The sequence below is a fragment of the Carex rostrata genome, chromosome 3 (assembly GCF_964058835.1).
Source record: "Carex rostrata chromosome 3, lpCarRost1.2, whole genome shotgun sequence".
Classification (NCBI taxonomy): Eukaryota; Viridiplantae; Streptophyta; class Magnoliopsida; order Poales; family Cyperaceae; genus Carex; species Carex rostrata.
In genome coordinates, this window is record NC_135920.1 from 12,135,018 (window position 1) to 12,153,640 (window position 18,623).

Genomic DNA, 18,623 nt, shown 5'->3' on the forward strand with positions numbered 1-18,623 from the left:
TTTCAGTTTTTGTTCAACATTCCTAATATTGAGATAGAAAAGCAAATCAGAGAAAAGAAGTAATAGAGAAGTTTTGAATTACTGTTTCATTGATTTATCTCATATTTTTTTGATTAAAAAGGCCATAGGCCCATCTTCATTGAAGAAAAAACGTTAACTTACACCCTGATAACTCAGTTAGCTACTGCATCTTAATCAAAAACAGTCCTGTAAACACGAGAGCTTGCATGAAGCAGCTGCTCGAACCCAAAAATAGCAGCAGACAAGCTGCTACCCCCCAGAGATGCAAACAAAATAAGCAAATTCATAACAGAGTGCTTAATTTATCACATATAACATACATAAAGTTATATAGGTTTCTCAATATTCTAACTAAGGTTTACAAGACGAGTTATTATCTAACCACGGTATAACCAGTGACTGACAATGCTGACAAATGATTATGTTATCTAACAAATATCTTCTAAACAAACTATATTGAATGTCTGCAGTTGTGTGAGTGAATGGACATCTCTATTGGAGTGTGCATCACCTAATAATTTTTTCTGAATACTAATTTGGAGTTACAAATGGAGATCTCAACGCATGAAACCAGACTCCCCTAAAAATGGATATGTTATTCTCAAGGCATGACTAGTTTACTTTTCTTCTTTTTTAGTTGTTTTTTCTCAAACGAATTTATAATTTATAATGAATGTGAGAGTTGTAGGGAAGAGAAGAAAGAGAAGGAGGGGAAGATCATAACTGACATTTTATAAATTTAAAATGATTTTTAATAGAAAATGTAACAAAAATACAAAATGGATAAATTTGTGAGTTTCTAAAGTTTAAAAGGTTAAATATGATATTATGAAGTTTAGAGAAAACAAATACGTAATTTCAAATTTTTTAAAGGATATACATGAAATTTCTCCTTTTATAAAATCCAGTCACAATCGCTTCCCTTTCTTCTTGGAGTCTGTGCCCCCAAGGTACCTGAGGTGCCATTGATAAAAATGGACGGTTCAGATTAATTAAATCCAGACCAAACTCAATTCAGTAGTGTTGAGTTTGTAGAGTTATACTTTGAGATTCGTGCCAAATGAAATGAACGATTCAGATTTACCGCTTGCACCTCAGGTACCTGAGATGATACGGATTCCTTTTCTTCTTTGAACTCGTATCTTTCTTTTACTCGACGAAAAGATTCTATATTTCTAAGTCGTAAAATTTGCAAAATATCTTTCCCGTATCTTACTATATATAATTTAGTATTTTCCGCAAAAAAATATATAATTTAGTATTATTAGTATTTCTCCAGGACCCGAGATTGACCGTGTCGAGTGCCGACCATATTTGCTCCTTTCAGCCGGATAAAAGAAGGAAAGGAAAAGTGCAACAATGGCGAAAGGCCTCTCGTACGTCACCTCAACGCAGCTCCTCTCTCTCGCACGCAATCCTCGCGTGGCGATCGTCGATGTCAGGTACAAGATCTTAAAACCCTAGTTACTGATCTCTTCTTCCCTGGTCCCGACCTACTCTTGCTGATTTTTTTTTTTTGTTCTTATAAAGGGATGAAGAGAGAAGCTATGACCCGCACATAGGTGGATCCTTGCATTTCGCCAGTGAAACCTTCTCTCAGAAGCTTCCCGACTTGATCCAGGCTGTCAAAGGCAAAGATACCCTTGTTTTTCACTGCGCACTTAGCCAGGTTCTTTTCTGCCCCTTTTTCTGCTTTACTAATCTGTGCGTAGATTAGTTTTAGTTGGATAAACGCTCTTTGATTCGGCTTTGAAGGAGGCAAATGCGCTAGATATCCATGTTTTGTTCATGATAGGACCTACAATTTTTGTTCATGATGGGACCTACAATTTTTGCTCATGATAGGACCTACAATGCTAATTGCTGTATAATTACATTTTCATACTTACCCGTTTATATCTTAGTCGAGACTCTATGATTTGTGTGTTTATTACTTTATTGTAAACAAATCGAGGATCTATTTTCCCCATCCGAAGCAACATTTTATTTCATTTTGGGAACTGTTAGTAGGACAAATCTCTAACCAAGGATGCAAAGCATTCAATCCAGATGCTTTCACCAGAGCCTCCTCCCTTCCTTTGGTTAGTCTTGTGTTCGTTTTGCCAAGGTTTATTTGTTAGTTATACTACCAGAGAACTTATTGCCTCTAGATTCCCGAGAACCTTGTTCATTCTCCTAATAACTGATTGGTCGGAGTCTCTCCTATGGTGTCCGACCACACTTGAATACATCCACTTTCTCGTTTCAATTACTCTGTCAAATTTATTGTGCTTGCTTATGCCTCCCTCGGAGTATCACAGCAAGTTATTGCCCACCTACAACCTCCTCCTATTCTAGCTGCTAAATTTACAAGCTAAATTAGTAGTAGTTGAATGGATATGAAACTAATAACACTACATGTTTTCCAATTTGAGGAGAATCAAATTAGAGATTCTGTAAAAGATCAACCTGTAAGAGAGACAAATTTCTACAAGTTCCGAGATAAAATTAATATAAACTATGAAGTTCATCTTACAGATATAATTCAATGTTGCAGGTGCGAGGCCCAACCTGTGCACAGCTGTTTCTTGACCACTTGTCTGAATCAAAGGAAGATGTGGACATAAAGAATGTAATGGTTTTGGAGAGAGGATTTAATGGGTGGCAGTATGCGGGCAGACCTGTTTGCATGTGCATTGACTCTCCCTGCAAGGGGACTTTCTCCTAATCAACTCCAACTCAATTTCTGCATTTGGTGGGGGTAATGAGCTTATGGGATTATCATTTGATATTAATATTGTCTTGCCAATTCAAAGTCACTGATATAAGAGCTGTTTGTTGCAGTAATAGTGGCTGACACTTCTATTAAAAATTATGGTTATATATAATAAGGTATGCAATCATGTAAATGTGTCAATTTTATTGTCTTGCATGTTTAAGATGGGGATTGATTTGAACATACAGAACTGGGAGACGAAAAGGTTTTGTGTGTATATCCAACGGGAGTTCGTAACCTTGAGGGCTTGAGGCACTTAACTCAGGTAAGCAGCATGTGAACCATCCAATTGACTCATGGACACCTCTTTAGGGGGGCAGCTTGGAGATTCAGTCTGGCAATCAAGATACCTGAGATGCCAATTCTACCAGAAAATGTTGCCTTTAAAGTTGTAGTAGTCTGGAGCCATGAGTCTGGATCTTATGAGGTAACTCAAATTTTGAGTTTGGATCCGAACCCTCCGATTAAAATTCGGACCAATCCAGTTTGAGATGGAATGCATGGGTTCCTTTGATATTTGTGCCAAAGCAGGTTGGACCGTTCAGATCTAAACTCAAAATTTGAGTTAGCTTCGGGTTATATGAATTCCTGGAGTCACACTAAATGTTAACTTCGTTTTTTCAGAGTGAAGTGAGCTAATTTTACTAAAGAAAAAATATGACTTTCAGTCCCCTTCGACTACTGTTCTACACATATTAATGGGTTGCAAATTTTCGTTGTTTATGTCGTCTCTTGGTAAAATCGGGCTCAATTTTTCTATAACTTTTTAAATCGATAAAAGTGTATATTGTTTTGTGGGTAAATACTCATAGACGGGTCAGAAAGGATATTTGAAAAGGCAAGACCGGCCCATTCCCATTGGTTCAGGTTTCTGAAACTAGGTCCATTCCCCGTTCCTTTCAGTTTAACCGACATTTGGTAAATGAACCGCAGATGTACTTGTATCAATTTCGTGATTTTTAAATAATATAGTAAAAATTAAAATTTGTAATTCAAATGAAAAAATTGGGTGAAGTTAAAAACACCTTGGTTCTACTCCTATACATATTACCATAGCCTCATAAAGATAAAATAATAACAGTATAAACGAGCCTACTACCGGTCCACGGCGGCCGCAACTACCGGCGTGAGTTCAGATCCAGAAAAATACACTACCGCGTAGAACAAGGAAATTAACCGTCCGATTTAATCTGATACGAATCTCAAAGCTCAAGGATCTCCGTGCATCTTTAGCTGGTAAAAATATTGCTCGGCTGGAATTGTCCAGACTCCAGAGTCCAGAGTGATGTTGTGCCCAGAGGTACGCTTCCGATCCGAACAAGTATCCCTCTTTACAGTTTAAGATTAACTCCCAGCCGCTTTGGGATTCGGACTAGCGCAGAGGGGAGTATCATTTGGCTTTAAGATTCGTGCCAAATTAAAAAGAACGGTCCAGATCCAATAATTGTAAAAGATTCCCTATTACAGTACCGGAGAGGATGTGAATTGGTACGGTTCCTTGGCGGCGTTGACCGACGCTCCATTTAGACCAGCATATTTGCTCAACAGACTTCTCGAGTCTCGTTGGTATAAACGAACAAACTTCTCTCCAATGGCATCTCGCCTTCTCACCTCTCGCCTCCGCTCTTCCCTCTCTCCCTTACTCCTTCGCTCTTCTCTTAACACTCTTTCCATTCCCTCCCCTCCGCTACCTCCCAACCCCCTCTGCCATCCTTTACCCCTCACCCCTTTTTCTCTGCCCTTCTCCACTTCCTCTCGCCGCCTTCCCTCCTCCCGTCCTCGCCACGTCGACATCGGCGCACGTGCAAGGCAACTACAAAACCGACGGTTATGGACTTACGCTCTAACCTTCGGCTGTGTGGCGGGGTTTATTGTTATCGTGCTGAGCACGTTTCAAGATCAGCTTGTGTTTTACATAACCCCTACGGATGCATTGTCGAAATTCGAGTCGGATCCTAAGAAGAATCGATTCAGACTGGGAGGACTTGTACTGGAGGGATCCGTTGTTCACCCAAGCCCCAATTCGCCTGAGATGGAGTTTGTTGTCACCGATCTGATCACTGACATCCTCGTACGGTACTATTAGTTAAAATTCCACTATAATTATGGATTGATTATATTCTCAATTGGAACCTCAATTATATCTGTCTGAATAGTGGGTATCTCTGGTAAAGAGTTTTTGTTTTGGCAGAATAGTATTACTCTATTTTTTTTTTTTTTTCCCAATTAATAGTTAAAAGGGGCGTTAATTGAAGTATTATCTGATTAAGGAATTCATCGTGAATTTACCATTGGAATTTGGAGGAAAGGAAAGAGAAGTGTAGGAAATTTAGAGAGAAGTTACCTGCGTACAATTACACCGGAAACTAAAGGGTGCATGAAACTTCGAAAAAATGTGTAGAAGGATTCACCCCATTTCTCTCCATTCCCTCTCACACCCTTCCTCTCGCTCCTTTTGTAACCTCCATGGAAACACACAATGTTTCCTTCCCTTAGTTAGGTCACTTGTAATGGGTATTAATAGCACATCATAACCTGATATTATGTCATTTGCTGAAGCTAACCAAAATGGAATTAATATGGCTATTCATGCTTCAATTTCCCTCTCTTTCGTGAAGTTAACTGTTAACCAAATGGTTTAGTTAGTATGACATTTGTACTTGAATTTGATAATTCATACTAAAAATCAACTTTGATTACCAATTAAACAACAAATTATTTGGACAAATGATTGATCTGAATAAACTGGAAGTTCATTGATATTAGTTTCAGAGTGGTCAGCCATGGTAAGTACATACAGGGTTGCAACTCTTACCATAAATTCTCTGACTATAATGGGGTGCATAATGACTGTTACTTGTGGGGTTTTTACATAGCCCAAGACCACCTGACTTCATACTAAGGTTTATTTGTGGCCTTCTATTATAACAGTGGGCTGGTTTTGTTAGCATTGGGTTGGAGTTTGTACTTGGGTTGTTATTCCTTTTTGTAAGATTCGAATTAATTTGAGTGGACTCTAACCAACACCACCAGCATATGGAGAATTTGACCTTAAATCTATAGTTTTATACTAAAGTTGTCAATGAGGTAGTGCTTGAATAGAATCTTTTCTTGATCTTGGGCTTTGTAATCTTTTAGCAACATCAATTGGAAAAATAATCCCACAAATAAGGATTTTTAGCTCTATATTCATTTTTTACGGTTATGGGGTTAAAAGTCTGCTCATGAATCATGACCTAATCCAATCTGAACTAAATCACCAGGAAATCAAGAATCTCTGAAACAAAATCAGTAAGCAAATCGCCTTTGATTCCTCAATCTCATGGAATTTGTCTTCTTCTTTTTTTCTTTTTTTTTTTTTTTTTTTTTTTTTTTTTTTATAGCTATGAGGGGTCTCTGCCAGATTTATTTCGTGAGGGGCACTCAGTGGTGGTGGAGGGTTTTCTAAAGCCATTTCCTGAGGAGATAAAAGCTCAAAAATCGAAAGTATCAGAGAAAGCAAGAAGCACCGAATGCTTCTTCAAGGCAACAGAGGTCTTAGCCAAGCATGATGAGAAATATATGCCCAAAGAAGTAGCTGAGGCGCTAGAGAGAAACAAGAAAACGCTTGAGGCTGAACAAAGTGCAGCAACCAGTGCAAGTTAATTCATTTTGCGAGTAACATTATACTTACCTTGATATATATGTTTTTGAATTTTGGTTGCTGTTTCGAGAGAGTGAGGGATAGTTTTATAGATCAATTTTGGAGGTTACGTAGAGCCTGCTGAGAGTTTCAAATGAATCAAATTCATTTTTGATTGGCAATAATATTGAGAAACAATGCCTAATTTAATACAATTTCTTAATTTGTTATTCATATACTCAGTTTCTGTGGTTTATTATGTACGGTGTATGTAATTGAACGCGGTAAATATCACATCTTCAACCAGGAGAGGATTGGCTTTTAGTTTTTGTTATTTTGTCTGTTTAACTCTGGAGGTGTTCTTAGATTCGAACTCTGAACTGTGTGTACTCCTCTACGGTGTAACCACAGCCAAACATTCGCAGCAGGTGTTTTCTCTACGTAATTTTTTTTATTTAGAAATATATCAAATATTTTGTTAGAAAGGAGAAAGATGATTTTTCTTTCGATGCACTACAAGAAATTGAATTATCGATTCGGCTTTATACATTTTCTTTAGAGAGGCATGGGCTGGATATTAATTGTCGGCCCGGACAAGATACTAAACGTGACATAACGAGTTGTCGGGTGTAAATAAAGTCTCGTAGTTTTAGGTCATATTTTGTAAACTCATTCTTCCGCACTTCAACTGTTGAATGAATTAAATAAGTAGTGTACATTAAGTAAAAAATAATTATTTAAGTATCTTCACTCTATTACTTTTAAAATTCTTCTATTTTATTTAGAGAAATTATGTACTATGATTCTCACTGATTATATAGTCTTCACTATTTATTATTCTAAAATTCCTGCAATACTTTTTTCTATGATTTTCACTAATTATATGGTCCCTACTAGTTATATAATCCTCTTTTTTTCAAATTATGCACTCGGTCCTGCGTCAATCTTTATAGATATAAATATTTGGAAGATAATATATTAACACTTGAAAAATAAGATATTAATACTTTGATGCGTAACTTGTTATGATCATTCATTTTCCAGTCCCCCAATCGTCCCTGCGTCAATCTTCCTCTAATAAAATAGTGGAGAATCACTGCATTAATAGTCCCCAATCGTCCCCGTGTCAACCTTTCTCTAACAAAAATAGTTGACCACATAGGTATAAATACTTTGATGGATAGGTATAAATACTTGCGGTACTTGATATTAATACTTTTAAACGTTATTCAGTGTAATATGTAAAATATGCTTGCATGTATATGTATAAATACTTACATGATGAGGTATAAATATTTGTGTGACGACAGGTCCAAAAGTACGCCATCATAGATCTCATTTGAAAGAGAAAATTGCGTATAAAATTTTCGTGGTTTTAGATTCGCAAAATTTCTCACATATCATTAGAAATATAGACGAGATTAAACAGAGAAAAAAAAAACTCACCTCTAGAAACATGTATGGCCCCCCCCCTACAAGTATTTATATTGCGGGTACGTTTAGGAGATTTGACTGGGGAGAATTATTTACGTAAAAATTATTCACATCATAGGTATAAATACTTCCGTTTATCGTTATAAATATTTCTTTACATAGGTGTTAATACTTTAGAAAAAATTCAGTGTTAGAGTTTTTGCAGTTCATCCAGATAGTTATAGTAGTAATAATGTGGGTATAGTGTAAATATTGTAGCACGGATACCATTATCAACTCTCTTAAGTAGAAGCGAAGTGAGTTAAATTATCTTTTTAGATAACTCAACTTATTTTACCTTTAAAAAATACTGTCATTGATCAACATCTTATTTTTTCGAATAAATTAATTTACTTTAAACTTAACCTGCAAAACAAGATATAAATTAAAAATAAGAAGAAATAAACAATTTAATTCTTTCTTAAATTTAAGTTGCAATCAAGCATAGCATAAACTCACAAACACGGCCAAGAATTAATGGAAGATGATTGCTTTGTAATGAGCAATACGGTGAGGACTGAACTCTTTCCTACTGTATTTTCTGCATGTTAAATTGGAGTAGTGGTACCGATTTTTTTATTTATATCCAAAAAATAAATTAAATTTAAAAAAATAACCGTACCCACTGTGGAATTTGAAATCTACCCAAACCAGTTAACCGTTAACCGGATCAAATTTCCGGTTAATGGTTAACCGGACCAAATTTCCGGTTAACGGTTAACCGGAAATTTGGTTTGGGTCCGGTTAATGGTTAACCGGATTCGTTGGTTCGGTTAACTGTTAACCGAACCCGATTTTTTTTTTTTTTTTTTTTACTTTTTTTTAAAACAGAAAATTATAAATTTTTTTATTTTTCTATTGAAAATATACATGAAAATTCGTATTTAGATTTATCAAATTTACACCAAAAAAATTTGTAAATCAAATATGAAATTTAAAATTTTCTGTTTTAAAAAAAAGTAAAAAAAAAAAAAATCGGGAACCGTATATGTATATGTATATGTATATGTATATGTATATGTATATGTATATGTATATGTATATGTATATGTATATGTATATGTATATGTATATGTATATGTATATGTATATGTATATGTATATGTATATGTATATGTAGATGTAGATGTGTATGTGTATGTGTATGTGTATGTGTATGTGTATGTGTATTTTTCTATAATTTTAAATTTCATATTTGATTTACAAAAATTTTTGGTGTAAATTTGATAAATCTAAATACGCATTTTCATGTATATTTTCAATAGAAAAATAAAAAAATTTAAATTTTTCTGTTTTAAAAAAAAGTAAAAAAAAAAAAAAAAAAATCGGGTTCGGTTAACGGTTAACCGAACCAACGAATCCGGTTAACCATTAACCGGACCCAAACCAAATTTCCGGTTAACGGTTAACCGGACTCTTTTAAAGGGTCCGGTTAACCGTTAACCGGAAATTTGGTCCGGTTAACGGTTAACCGGTTTGGGTAGATTTCAAATTCCACAGCCGGTTCGGTTATTTTTTTAAATTTAATTTATTTTTTCGATATAAATAAAAAAATCGGGTTAAATGTATTGAATAATGAATATTGGCAAAGGCTTCTATGGACATAAGGACCTATTTGTAAAATGAACATATTTTTATTTTCAAAATTCAAACAGTTGATCCGAACCGTTCATCTTGTTCTCCGTATCAATATGTGCTTGGAGACCAAATTTTACATTTTTCTGAATTTTTTTACTATTTATTAAGATGGGTACAAAATTCAATGGTCTGAATTTGATACTTTTTGTACCCATCTTAATAAATAGTAAACAAATTCAGAAAAATGTAAAATTTGGTCTCCAAGCACATATTAATATGGAGAACAAGATGAACGGTTCGGATCAACTGTTTGAACTTTGAAAATAAAAATATGTTCATTTTACAATTAGGTCCTTATGTCCATAGAAGCATCACTCACGAATATTTATATAAACCGCTATATTTTTTTTTATCTCGCTGCACAATTATTTGATCATAATTATTAACATGGTGTTTTATTAACTTAATTTTTCCAATATTTGCATAAATTTATGTAAACTTAGCGCACTTGATATGCAAAATTATTTAGTTATGATGTTAAAAAAATTTAGATCACTTATATGTTCAAAGTAGACAATGGTATGTGTGCATAAATATTTAAACTAGACAAAATCAAATAAATGAAACCGTTTTTTTGGATCATTGTTTTAAATGTGAGCCTCACTTGGCATTGAATGTATGTTTGTTTGTTTGTTTTAAATAAATTAAAAAATGCACGGCTACATTTGCGAGTTTACTTTGATAAGCCCTAACATAACTGTTCAAATCTTTCTTAATTTCATCGTCTACCAAACTTTTTCAAGATTGTTAGAATATTTATATTTAGATTAAAAATGTTTATAACGCCATATTTTATATTGTTCTTTGCATTACTTAGTACTGCGCTTTATTATGTTATTATTTCAAATAAATTAACCAACATTAATGTTCAGAGCGTATGAATTTGACATTAAAAAATTTAGTGCTAATTTTCTATATTAATTTATAAAAAAAAAATTCTTACGTCATGATTATTTTCTTTTAAATTGTGACAAATGGTTTCTAGGATGTGAATTTGTGTCTTGCTGTGATATGTGGCGATCAAAATTATAACAGTGGTCACAACACACAAATGATAACGATACATTAGTCACGTTGTGACTAAACATTATGTGACTGATTACATTTGATAAAGTATAAAGGTTTAGAAAATAGAGAATCTTGTATTGATCTTGTGCATTGATTAAAATTACATAAGACTTATTTAGAGACTTAATTCTGATTAATTCTGAATATCTTGACGTACTAATTATTTCCTACTTACTACCTTTATATTTCTAATTATCTCCCATACTGAACACTAGCTAATATCTCCAATGTACAACTCTATTATCACGTGTAGTCATATTTAATTATATATTTTATTTCTAATTTAAAATTAGTTTAAGAAAAAAAAAATAAGAATAAGAAAAAAAAATGTAAACTACACAGACAATTGTAAAATAAGTTACGTATGATAAAATAAATAATGAAATTGTGTTATTTTGGTCGCGTTAAGTTACGTATGACTTTAATTTGTTAATTGACTAAGAATAGTTATACTTAGAACTGTACCAAAACAGATTTTTTATTAGATTGGAAAAAATGTTGCAGTGTTGTGTATATCAATTTTATAATTATATTGTAATCAATATAGTTATAGGAACATAATTGTAACTGTGTATTCGAAAGAATTACGAGTTTAAACTCGATTAGTGTTATATTCTAATAGAAATTTTGAATGCGCCTCTAATGTCACGTCGTGATTTGTGACTAAATTAATTTATATATCGCAACCGAACTAGTTTATGCACAGGGTTGTACTGTGCTATTTATTTGAAACGATAATTAACACGTAAATCATGTCATGCGACTTATACTGTACTAAAACCGTAATGCGCCGGAACCGTACTGAGCTGTCGGATCACGGCGTGAATATTGTTGTGACGTTCTACTAATATGTTTCTTCATTTCTTGTTCTTATTATAGAAACTATTTTCGCGCAATTTCACACTCTTGACTTTTTTGACCCTTCCATTGGAACGATAAAGAAGGATATTCTAAAAAAATCCCCGAGATTTGCATCGCCAAAAAGCGTACTCTCTCTTATTCGAGTGCATATCCTCTGAGATATCTCAACTTTTGCGTGACCGACGTGTCCGCTGCCTATTCGGGAGTGATGTAGGGGATCGGTATTATGTGTGCTTTGAGATTCGTGTAGAGAGTATTTAAACGGTTGGAATTTTTCATAAAGTCACGCAAAGTTTGAGATATCTCAGATGATACGAATTCCTCTTATTCGGGGATGAAAAGGTACGCTGACGTGGCGCTATCCTAAAACCTCTCCATTTATATACACTGGAGAAGTCCTGATCCTTAAAGAACCTCGTCGGTCTATTTACCTCAATTTTAAATTAACTGGAGTGATACTGAGAATTGCGGATCTTCGAGACTTCCACGATATTTTTTTCTTATTTTTTTCAATGATGGAAAACAATAAATATCTCCAGACACGTTCCCTTCAAATTGCATCTCAAATATTTTCGCAACATACATTCTCTTCTCGCAATGAACTCCCTTCAGTTTATTTTCAAGTAACGATAACAAAGGATTCTTAAATTTGACCTATCGTTACAATTATTCACTAGAATTTCACTGATCGGATTCTATTTTATTATTTTTTATCACAACAGAGAGCCAGTAGTTCTGAGTCCAAGATCGCACAGTCCAGTTGCTCACGGTACCTCAATTAACCTGAAGAAGCCTTTTTCTGTTAATCTGGTAATAAATTTTTACTTTGATTTTTGTATTTTAAAGGTTTGTGATTTTAATTTGGCTGCAAATCTTGAGTTTTGCTTTCTTATGCAGATGCAAGGGACGAGGCTTGGTGATTTTAGTGTGAAGGTTATTGGAAAAGTAAGTTTGAACCCAATCATAAATTCACACAACTCAGCTGAAGAAGGCTCATTCCTGTGCAGATTGTATCGAAATGCTTAAAAGGATTTGGCAGCAAAACATTTCTGTGATAAATTAGAAATTTGAATAAATTACATACAAGTCAGGTCGGGTGTTATGACTTATGAAGGTACTGGTACTTGCTGTCTTGTCTAAGCTTAACACACCTGGTACAACTGCTAATTTAATTTTTTTTTTTTTTTACTTCAAACTTCAATGCGTATATGATTAATAAGATGACATAGCTAGGTATTAATTGGGGGGCGTTGATATGATATTTAACTGCTCACCATTTTATTAGTCAACATTCTAGAACTTTTGGTTTATTTCTTTTAGGCACAATCAGCTTCAAGTACTGAGAAAATGAATTCTGATAAAGAAGATGCAAAATCAGACACATATAGCCATGACATGACAAAAGCAATGGGCGCAGGTACGTTGTTTAAGATTTGATTTTCTTACTACTTATATTATTAAATCAGGGTTTGGTGTAAACATTAAGGCATTGTTTGCAAATAACACATAATACTACCAAATTTGCCCTAAGATACGAAGATGTTTTAGAAACTTGCAAACAACAGGTGACCATTGAATCACTCAATCACTATACTGTAGTATAAACATAATTCTTCTAATTCAAGTAACTCCTTGTTTCTTTGCAAGTGATCCCTTAAAAATGGCATGATGCAAAAATCATAATATCATAAATTACTAAATACCTCAGTGCAACTTGCAAGAACACATCTACTAGTGGTTTGGATTTTTGTTTTTTGATAGTTAATTTGAAATGTTTTTGACATCTATCTGAATACTTTCTGTGCTGGTATATTTTTTTTCTTTTATTTTCAAACTAGTGTTGACATATCGACATGAAATTGGGATGAACTATAATTTCATTCGGCCTGACCTGATTGTGGGATCATGCTTACAGGTTTTCTTTTCCAGACTGTTTTGCATTGAATATTGTGCTTTTCTTCGTGCTTATTTTAATGGTTTAAACATCTCTTTCTCAGACTCCTGCAGATGTGGACAAGCTTCGGAATATAGGAGTCAAAACTATTTTCTGCTTGCAACAGAATCCAGATTTGGAGTATCCTTAACTTTCTCAATCTATTAAATCTTTATTTCTTTTGCATGTTGCTTTTCTAACTGGAAGAATTGTATATTCATCTGTCTACACGTAACTTTTTGATAGCCAAACTTCTGATAATGGATGTAAATTGTACACATGGTTCATAATATACGTGCCATATTTTTTGAGGGAAAGATGGTGGTCAAGCCTCCTAATTTAAATATCTAAAGGGGATTCCCCAGCCGGATTTTTAAACTTACGACCTCCCATAGGGAGGGCACTGCTTAATATATGTGCCATTTTGATCCTTGATTTCTATATGGGTTAGAATGTTTGCCATGCCATAGTAAGTACGGTGACTGTAATACTTTAGCGACCAAACTGGAATATGTACTATTTCAGTGGCTGGCACAGAACTGCTTTAGTGTTTGGTGTGCTTTTCTGTTATTGTAGGAAGTAAAACACAGGCATGTCTATACTTTAATTGTTTATTATCTTAAAACTGTACATCAATTATCAGTTTATCACTCTATACTACTGAACTCAGGTACTTTGGAGTTGATATTGCTGCCATTCAGGAATATGCACTGAAATGCGGAGACATCGAGCACTGTCGTGCTGAAATCAGGTAAATTTTAAGGAAATTTGTAACATAATCAGTGTCATTGCTAAAGTACTCCCTCCAATTATGCAGTTGTGCTTTTTTTTAGGCCAACAAAGCTGTAGGTAATCTCATTAACCATCAATTATCTAATCTTATGCAGCTAAACCCTCTAATTAAATCAAATTTAATTGCACTGAAGTGACTGAACCCTATTCTAACAATTCAAACTCCATTGTTCTTCAGTTTTACCTCAAGCATGCATTTGAACACCAGACAACTCGAGAAGGAAAAAAGAAATGAATAAAAGAAAAAGGTTTAATTCAAGTACCTGGCCAGCTAAATAGCAACATCAAACTTAACAAACAATCATGTCCTGGTGATCATCAAGTCACACTGTATATTGTCTTATATTACAATCTTTTTGAATGATATATCAAGAACCAATATAATTTTACTGATTATAAAGGTTTCGATGCATTTGATTTAAATATATAATCTCTTGGAAGGAAACATCAACAAACTTTTTAATTTTTGTAAGTTTAGGGATTTTGATGCATTTGATCTGAGACTGAGGCTACCAGCAGTGGTTAGCATACTACACACATTGATTAAGCGCAATGGTGGGGTCACCTACATACATTGTACTGCTGGAATGGGACGAGCACCTGCTGTTGCGGTATGTTTTACACAAGCTCCTTGAGAATTAAACACTTTGTGCTTGCTTTTCCCCTTTTTATATATTTCTACGAGTCTATGGTACTATGCATAGCGCACTGTGGTCCGTACTATGTATGCACATCTCTATTTTCAAAGTCCAAACAGTCGATCTGAACCGCTCAACATGATCTCTATATGAAAATGTGCTTGCATGCCAAATTTTACATGTTTTAGAATTTTTTTACTATTTTTCTAGATAGGTACAAAATCACTTGTTCTAAAAATTCCGGACCATCTGAAAAGTAGTGGTTTTCTACCTTATCTAAAATATAGTAAAAAATTGTAAAAAATGTAAAATTTGGCCTCCAAGTACAATTTCATATGGAGATCATGATGGACTGACTATTTGAACTTTGAGACTAAAATATAGATCCATAGTACGGACCAAAGTGTGCTATGCTTAGTACCATAGCCTCACACTTTTTCCATCCCCATCTTTTGAAAACTTGACAGATATGCCTGGCCATAATGTGTCACCTATGTTGCATGACTACAGACACAAGTACTGTATCTAATAGCATTCCAATACTGCGATACAACATTTGTCAAAAATCTAGGATATGATATGGCTGTAAATATATCATTCTTTTCGTAAAGAGTTAAGTGTTTCTAACTTAAATAAATGTGAAATATACACCTCTGAAAAATATTAAAATTGAATTGTTTATTTTAAATAAATTCACAACAAGTGAGGCTATGGTACTATGCATAGTGCATATTGGTTCATACTAAGGATCAATATCTTCATTTTCAAATCCCAAACAGACGATATGAGCCATTCAACATGATCGCCATATGAAAATGTACTTGCATACTAAATTTTACATTTTTAGAATTCTTTGACTATTTTTTTTAGATAGGTAGAAAATTACTACTTTTGAATGGTCTAGAATCTTTAGATCAAGTCATTTTCTACCTATCTAAAAATATAGTAAAAAAATTCTAAATAATGTAAACTTCAGTCAATTTTTTCATAATGAGAAGACAGATGAAGGGAGAGAAATAATCAATTAGCGTCTGTCAGAATTGCTCTTACCCACAGCACTTAAATTCTATCTCTAACTTTGTTGTACATTTTACAAAACAAAGGGCAGGGGGAGACACTTGTCCCCCCTACTAAAAAAATGTAAGAATATGGTTACTTTTGTTTATGGTATTTTGACACTTTTTTGTTATAATATGCTTGTAAGTTGTAAGTCAAAATAATTTCCTGGCTGACTGGTTCAGATCCTGAAAGCAGACCATCAAAATATAAGAAATTACGAAGTACTCCCATACAATAACAAAATACCTAAAATATTTATTGTCTCCATCATTAATTAATGTTTTGCTTTTTTCACAGCTCGCATACATGTTTTGGATTCTGAATTACAGGCTTAATGAAGCATATCATCTTATACTGGTAACATTTCCAACTTTTAATGTGATGTCCTTGTTATATTATATATCTGTCAGTTATGTATTCAGGTGATGTTTTTAGAAAGCAAACTTGGTAGTAGCTAAATTTCTATACTATGTAACATCTTTTTAGAGAATTAAACTTGAAAGGCTTGTTGTGATATGTTTTAACCATCCAATAACCAATTGTTGGTACACAATTTTCAACGAAGTTCTGTATATAAATGATTTTTTATTTTTTTAGGAAGAAAATTCAGGGTAAAAATGATATTCTTTTGTCAAAGAAGAAGGATATTCATGTAATCATTTTGTAGCATGCACTTTGGATAATACTGACTTATTATGTTGATCTTTAGAGCAAGAGAGCTTGTTTCCCGAAATTGGAAGCCATTAAAAATGCAACTGCTGATATGGTAAGTTGTTTTCATTCCTTTCAGAATTCCAACTAATTTTGTAAAAGTTTGTATACGATATACTTGTTCATCATGATCTGCCAATTTTTTACATTGGTTAAATAATTTGATTCATAAATAGGTTTGCTTATTTTGTCACCCCTTCTCACCTAATGCTAATTGATTAACCTTTTATTTCTATTATTTGTGTAATCTTAGCTGACAGGCATATCAAAGAGTACTGTTACTCTTTCATGGCAAGGCAGTAACTGTTCCAGAGTAGAAGTTTCTGGACTAGATATTGGTTGGGGGCAGGTAATTTTGCTCAATAGATTGCATTGACTATTGAAACCTTTTTACTAATTGCACTGAGAAATCTTAGAATTTGCAATTTGCTCTAGAAACTTAACAGAGGAGACTAAATTATTGGGGAGTTACCTTACCTATCTAAAACTTTCTTTTTGATATGTGTAGTATGAGTGAGTTCAGTTCGGCATAGTGTGAAATCAGCGTTTTTATGGAACAATGAATGACCACACTTTCTTTGCTGTAGTTTCTCTCTGTTTCAGTTTTCAGTACTCATATCCATGATTTAATGAGTTGATGAGCTAAATAAAGCTTCCTTCACTTTTATTCCAGAGGATACCTTTGACATATGACAAGGAAAAAGGTGTATGGAGTCTTAAGAGGGAATTAGCTGTGAGTTGGTCTAATTTTGCAATGTTAACAATTATTAAATGATTTGGTTATAATGCTTTCTTCCAAGGATTTTTTTTTTTTTTTTTTCTGGTAGACCAAAGGCGATCTCTCTTCCAAAGATGTTGTAGCAGATTTTGGTACTTAGTGCTACATAATACCAATATAACCAGATGAATCCCTATATTTTTTTTCTCATCCTTTGTGGTTAAATTGTTGATGCTTAAGCATCAAGACACCATTGAACTGGTACAATACCATGCAAGTAACCTTTTGGTGAGAACCAAAACTATGCTAAGTCAACACTACAGATGGTAGGTCCAAATTGCAATCGATCTTGCAGGAAGAACAAAGATGCTTGTAAAAGTCTTATCTAGAATTACTGGCATCTCCATGGTATTGATCGAGTCTTTTTTATTTATTTATTTATTAATGTTTTGAAGGATGGGCGTTACGAATACAAGTACGTAGTTGATGGTAATTGGAACTGCAATGAAAATGAAGCTTTAACAAGCCCAAATGGAGATGGACATGTGAACAACTATATCGAGGTAAGGTTATATTCAAATTAAAAATGTGAAAGAAGAAACTTATCTGGATAGGTCCAGAAATGCTTTGTTTGTGTCAAAGTGTCTTTTATGGTTATCAGGCATGTAGGTGCAGGTCCAGTACCTACCCTGATTGTTTTTGGTACATCACCGTCATACAAAATTCATTTTGAGTTGAGAAAGCCACCTACGTACTCTGCTATTTGACATCACCCCTTCAAACTTTTGATTTGTGTGTCACTATAAAGTTTGCCATGTAAAATTGTGTAAATGTGAAGATTATTATTTCATATGCATAGTCTTATTATTATTTTTTATATAGGTTTACGGTAAAGGCTCAAATGAGGAGGAAAGAGAATTGCGTAACCGTTTAACCAGTAAAAACTGTCGTTTGACAAAGGAGGAAAGGTTGATGATTAGAGAATTCCTAGAACAATTTGGCGAGTGAGATACGGCACATATATGTGCAAATATTAACTTATGCTTCTCCTGTTCTCCAGCTGCAGCTGCTGCTTTTTTTTTTTTTTGTAATTAAGGAAAGACTGCTTATTATTTAAATTTTCTTTATATTTCAAGAGGAATAGTAAGTAATGCCCGGAGGCATCCGTGTATTTGATGAGACAGGTGATCCTCTTTGTAGCTAGTCAAATCCTGTACATGGTTTTATAGGGGTTATACATAAATTAATAAATGCCATACCTAATTATCAATTTATTACTCTTAAAACCAATTTTATCTGTCAATATATGTCTTCCCTTTTCCTTATTAAGAAAC

The 18,623-nt window shown here is 33.9% G+C and overlaps 3 protein-coding genes across 5 annotated transcripts; all 3 read left to right on the top strand.

Annotated features, from left to right (window-relative positions):
* The first annotated feature begins 1,295 nt into the window (after nucleotides 1–1,295).
* CDC25 (Rhodanese/Cell cycle control phosphatase superfamily protein) lies at nucleotides 1,296–2,903 on the top strand. The gene is made up of 3 exons (XM_078299534.1): nucleotides 1,296–1,463; nucleotides 1,552–1,690; nucleotides 2,558–2,903. The coding sequence occupies exons 1-3, from the start codon at nucleotides 1,381–1,383 to the stop codon at nucleotides 2,726–2,728; spliced, it is 393 nt and encodes a 130-aa protein (XP_078155660.1). The 5' UTR covers nucleotides 1,296–1,380; the 3' UTR covers nucleotides 2,729–2,903.
* Nucleotides 2,904–4,310: 1,407 nt separating this feature from the next.
* G1 (transmembrane protein G1P-related 1) lies at nucleotides 4,311–6,608 on the top strand. Its single transcript, XM_078299539.1, has 2 exons — nucleotides 4,311–4,852; nucleotides 6,160–6,608. Exons 1-2 carry the CDS (start codon nucleotides 4,368–4,370, stop codon nucleotides 6,419–6,421), a joined length of 747 nt encoding a protein of 248 aa, XP_078155665.1. The 5' UTR covers nucleotides 4,311–4,367; the 3' UTR covers nucleotides 6,422–6,608.
* Nucleotides 6,609–11,910: 5,302 nt separating this feature from the next.
* Nucleotides 11,911–18,592, top strand: SEX4 (dual specificity protein phosphatase (DsPTP1) family protein). 3 transcript variants are annotated; one of them, XM_078299536.1, is made up of 14 exons: nucleotides 11,911–12,061; nucleotides 12,161–12,248; nucleotides 12,336–12,387; nucleotides 12,769–12,855; nucleotides 13,277–13,353; nucleotides 13,436–13,512; nucleotides 14,042–14,122; nucleotides 14,642–14,774; nucleotides 16,158–16,217; nucleotides 16,570–16,626; nucleotides 16,825–16,920; nucleotides 17,245–17,304; nucleotides 17,745–17,852; nucleotides 18,172–18,592. In XM_078299536.1, the coding sequence occupies exons 1-14, from the start codon at nucleotides 12,036–12,038 to the stop codon at nucleotides 18,295–18,297; spliced, it is 1,128 nt and encodes a 375-aa protein (XP_078155662.1). In that variant the 5' UTR covers nucleotides 11,911–12,035; the 3' UTR covers nucleotides 18,298–18,592. The 3 variants fall into 3 exon arrangements, with proteins under 3 accessions (XP_078155662.1, XP_078155661.1, XP_078155663.1); XM_078299535.1 differs by having other exon boundaries at nucleotides 12,336–12,383; nucleotides 12,759–12,855; XM_078299537.1 differs by lacking the exon at nucleotides 16,825–16,920 and having other exon boundaries at nucleotides 12,336–12,383; nucleotides 12,759–12,855.
* Nucleotides 18,593–18,623: the final 31 nt, after the last annotated feature.

Bases quoted from the DNA above. Each gene is read 5' to 3' on its own strand.
- CDC25 (XM_078299534.1), top strand. From the start codon at position 1,381: ATGGCGAAAGGCCTCTCGTACGTCACCTCAACGCAGCTCCTCTCTCTC. The intron at 1,464-1,551 runs GTACAAGATCTT...GTTCTTATAAAG, and splicing joins GTGGCGATCGTCGATGTCAG to GGATGAAGAGAGAAGCTATG. The intron at 1,691-2,557 runs GTTCTTTTCTGC...TCAATGTTGCAG, and splicing joins TTCACTGCGCACTTAGCCAG to GTGCGAGGCCCAACCTGTGC.
- G1 (XM_078299539.1), top strand. From the start codon at position 4,368: ATGGCATCTCGCCTTCTCACCTCTCGCCTCCGCTCTTCCCTCTCTCCC. The intron at 4,853-6,159 runs GTACTATTAGTT...TTTTTTTTATAG, and splicing joins ATCACTGACATCCTCGTACG to CTATGAGGGGTCTCTGCCAG.
- SEX4 (XM_078299535.1), top strand. From the start codon at position 12,036: ATGAACTCCCTTCAGTTTATTTTCAA. The intron at 13,513-14,041 runs GTATCCTTAACT...TACTGAACTCAG, and splicing joins CAACAGAATCCAGATTTGGA to GTACTTTGGAGTTGATATTG. The intron at 17,853-18,171 runs GTAAGGTTATAT...TTTTTTATATAG, and splicing joins ATGTGAACAACTATATCGAG to GTTTACGGTAAAGGCTCAAA.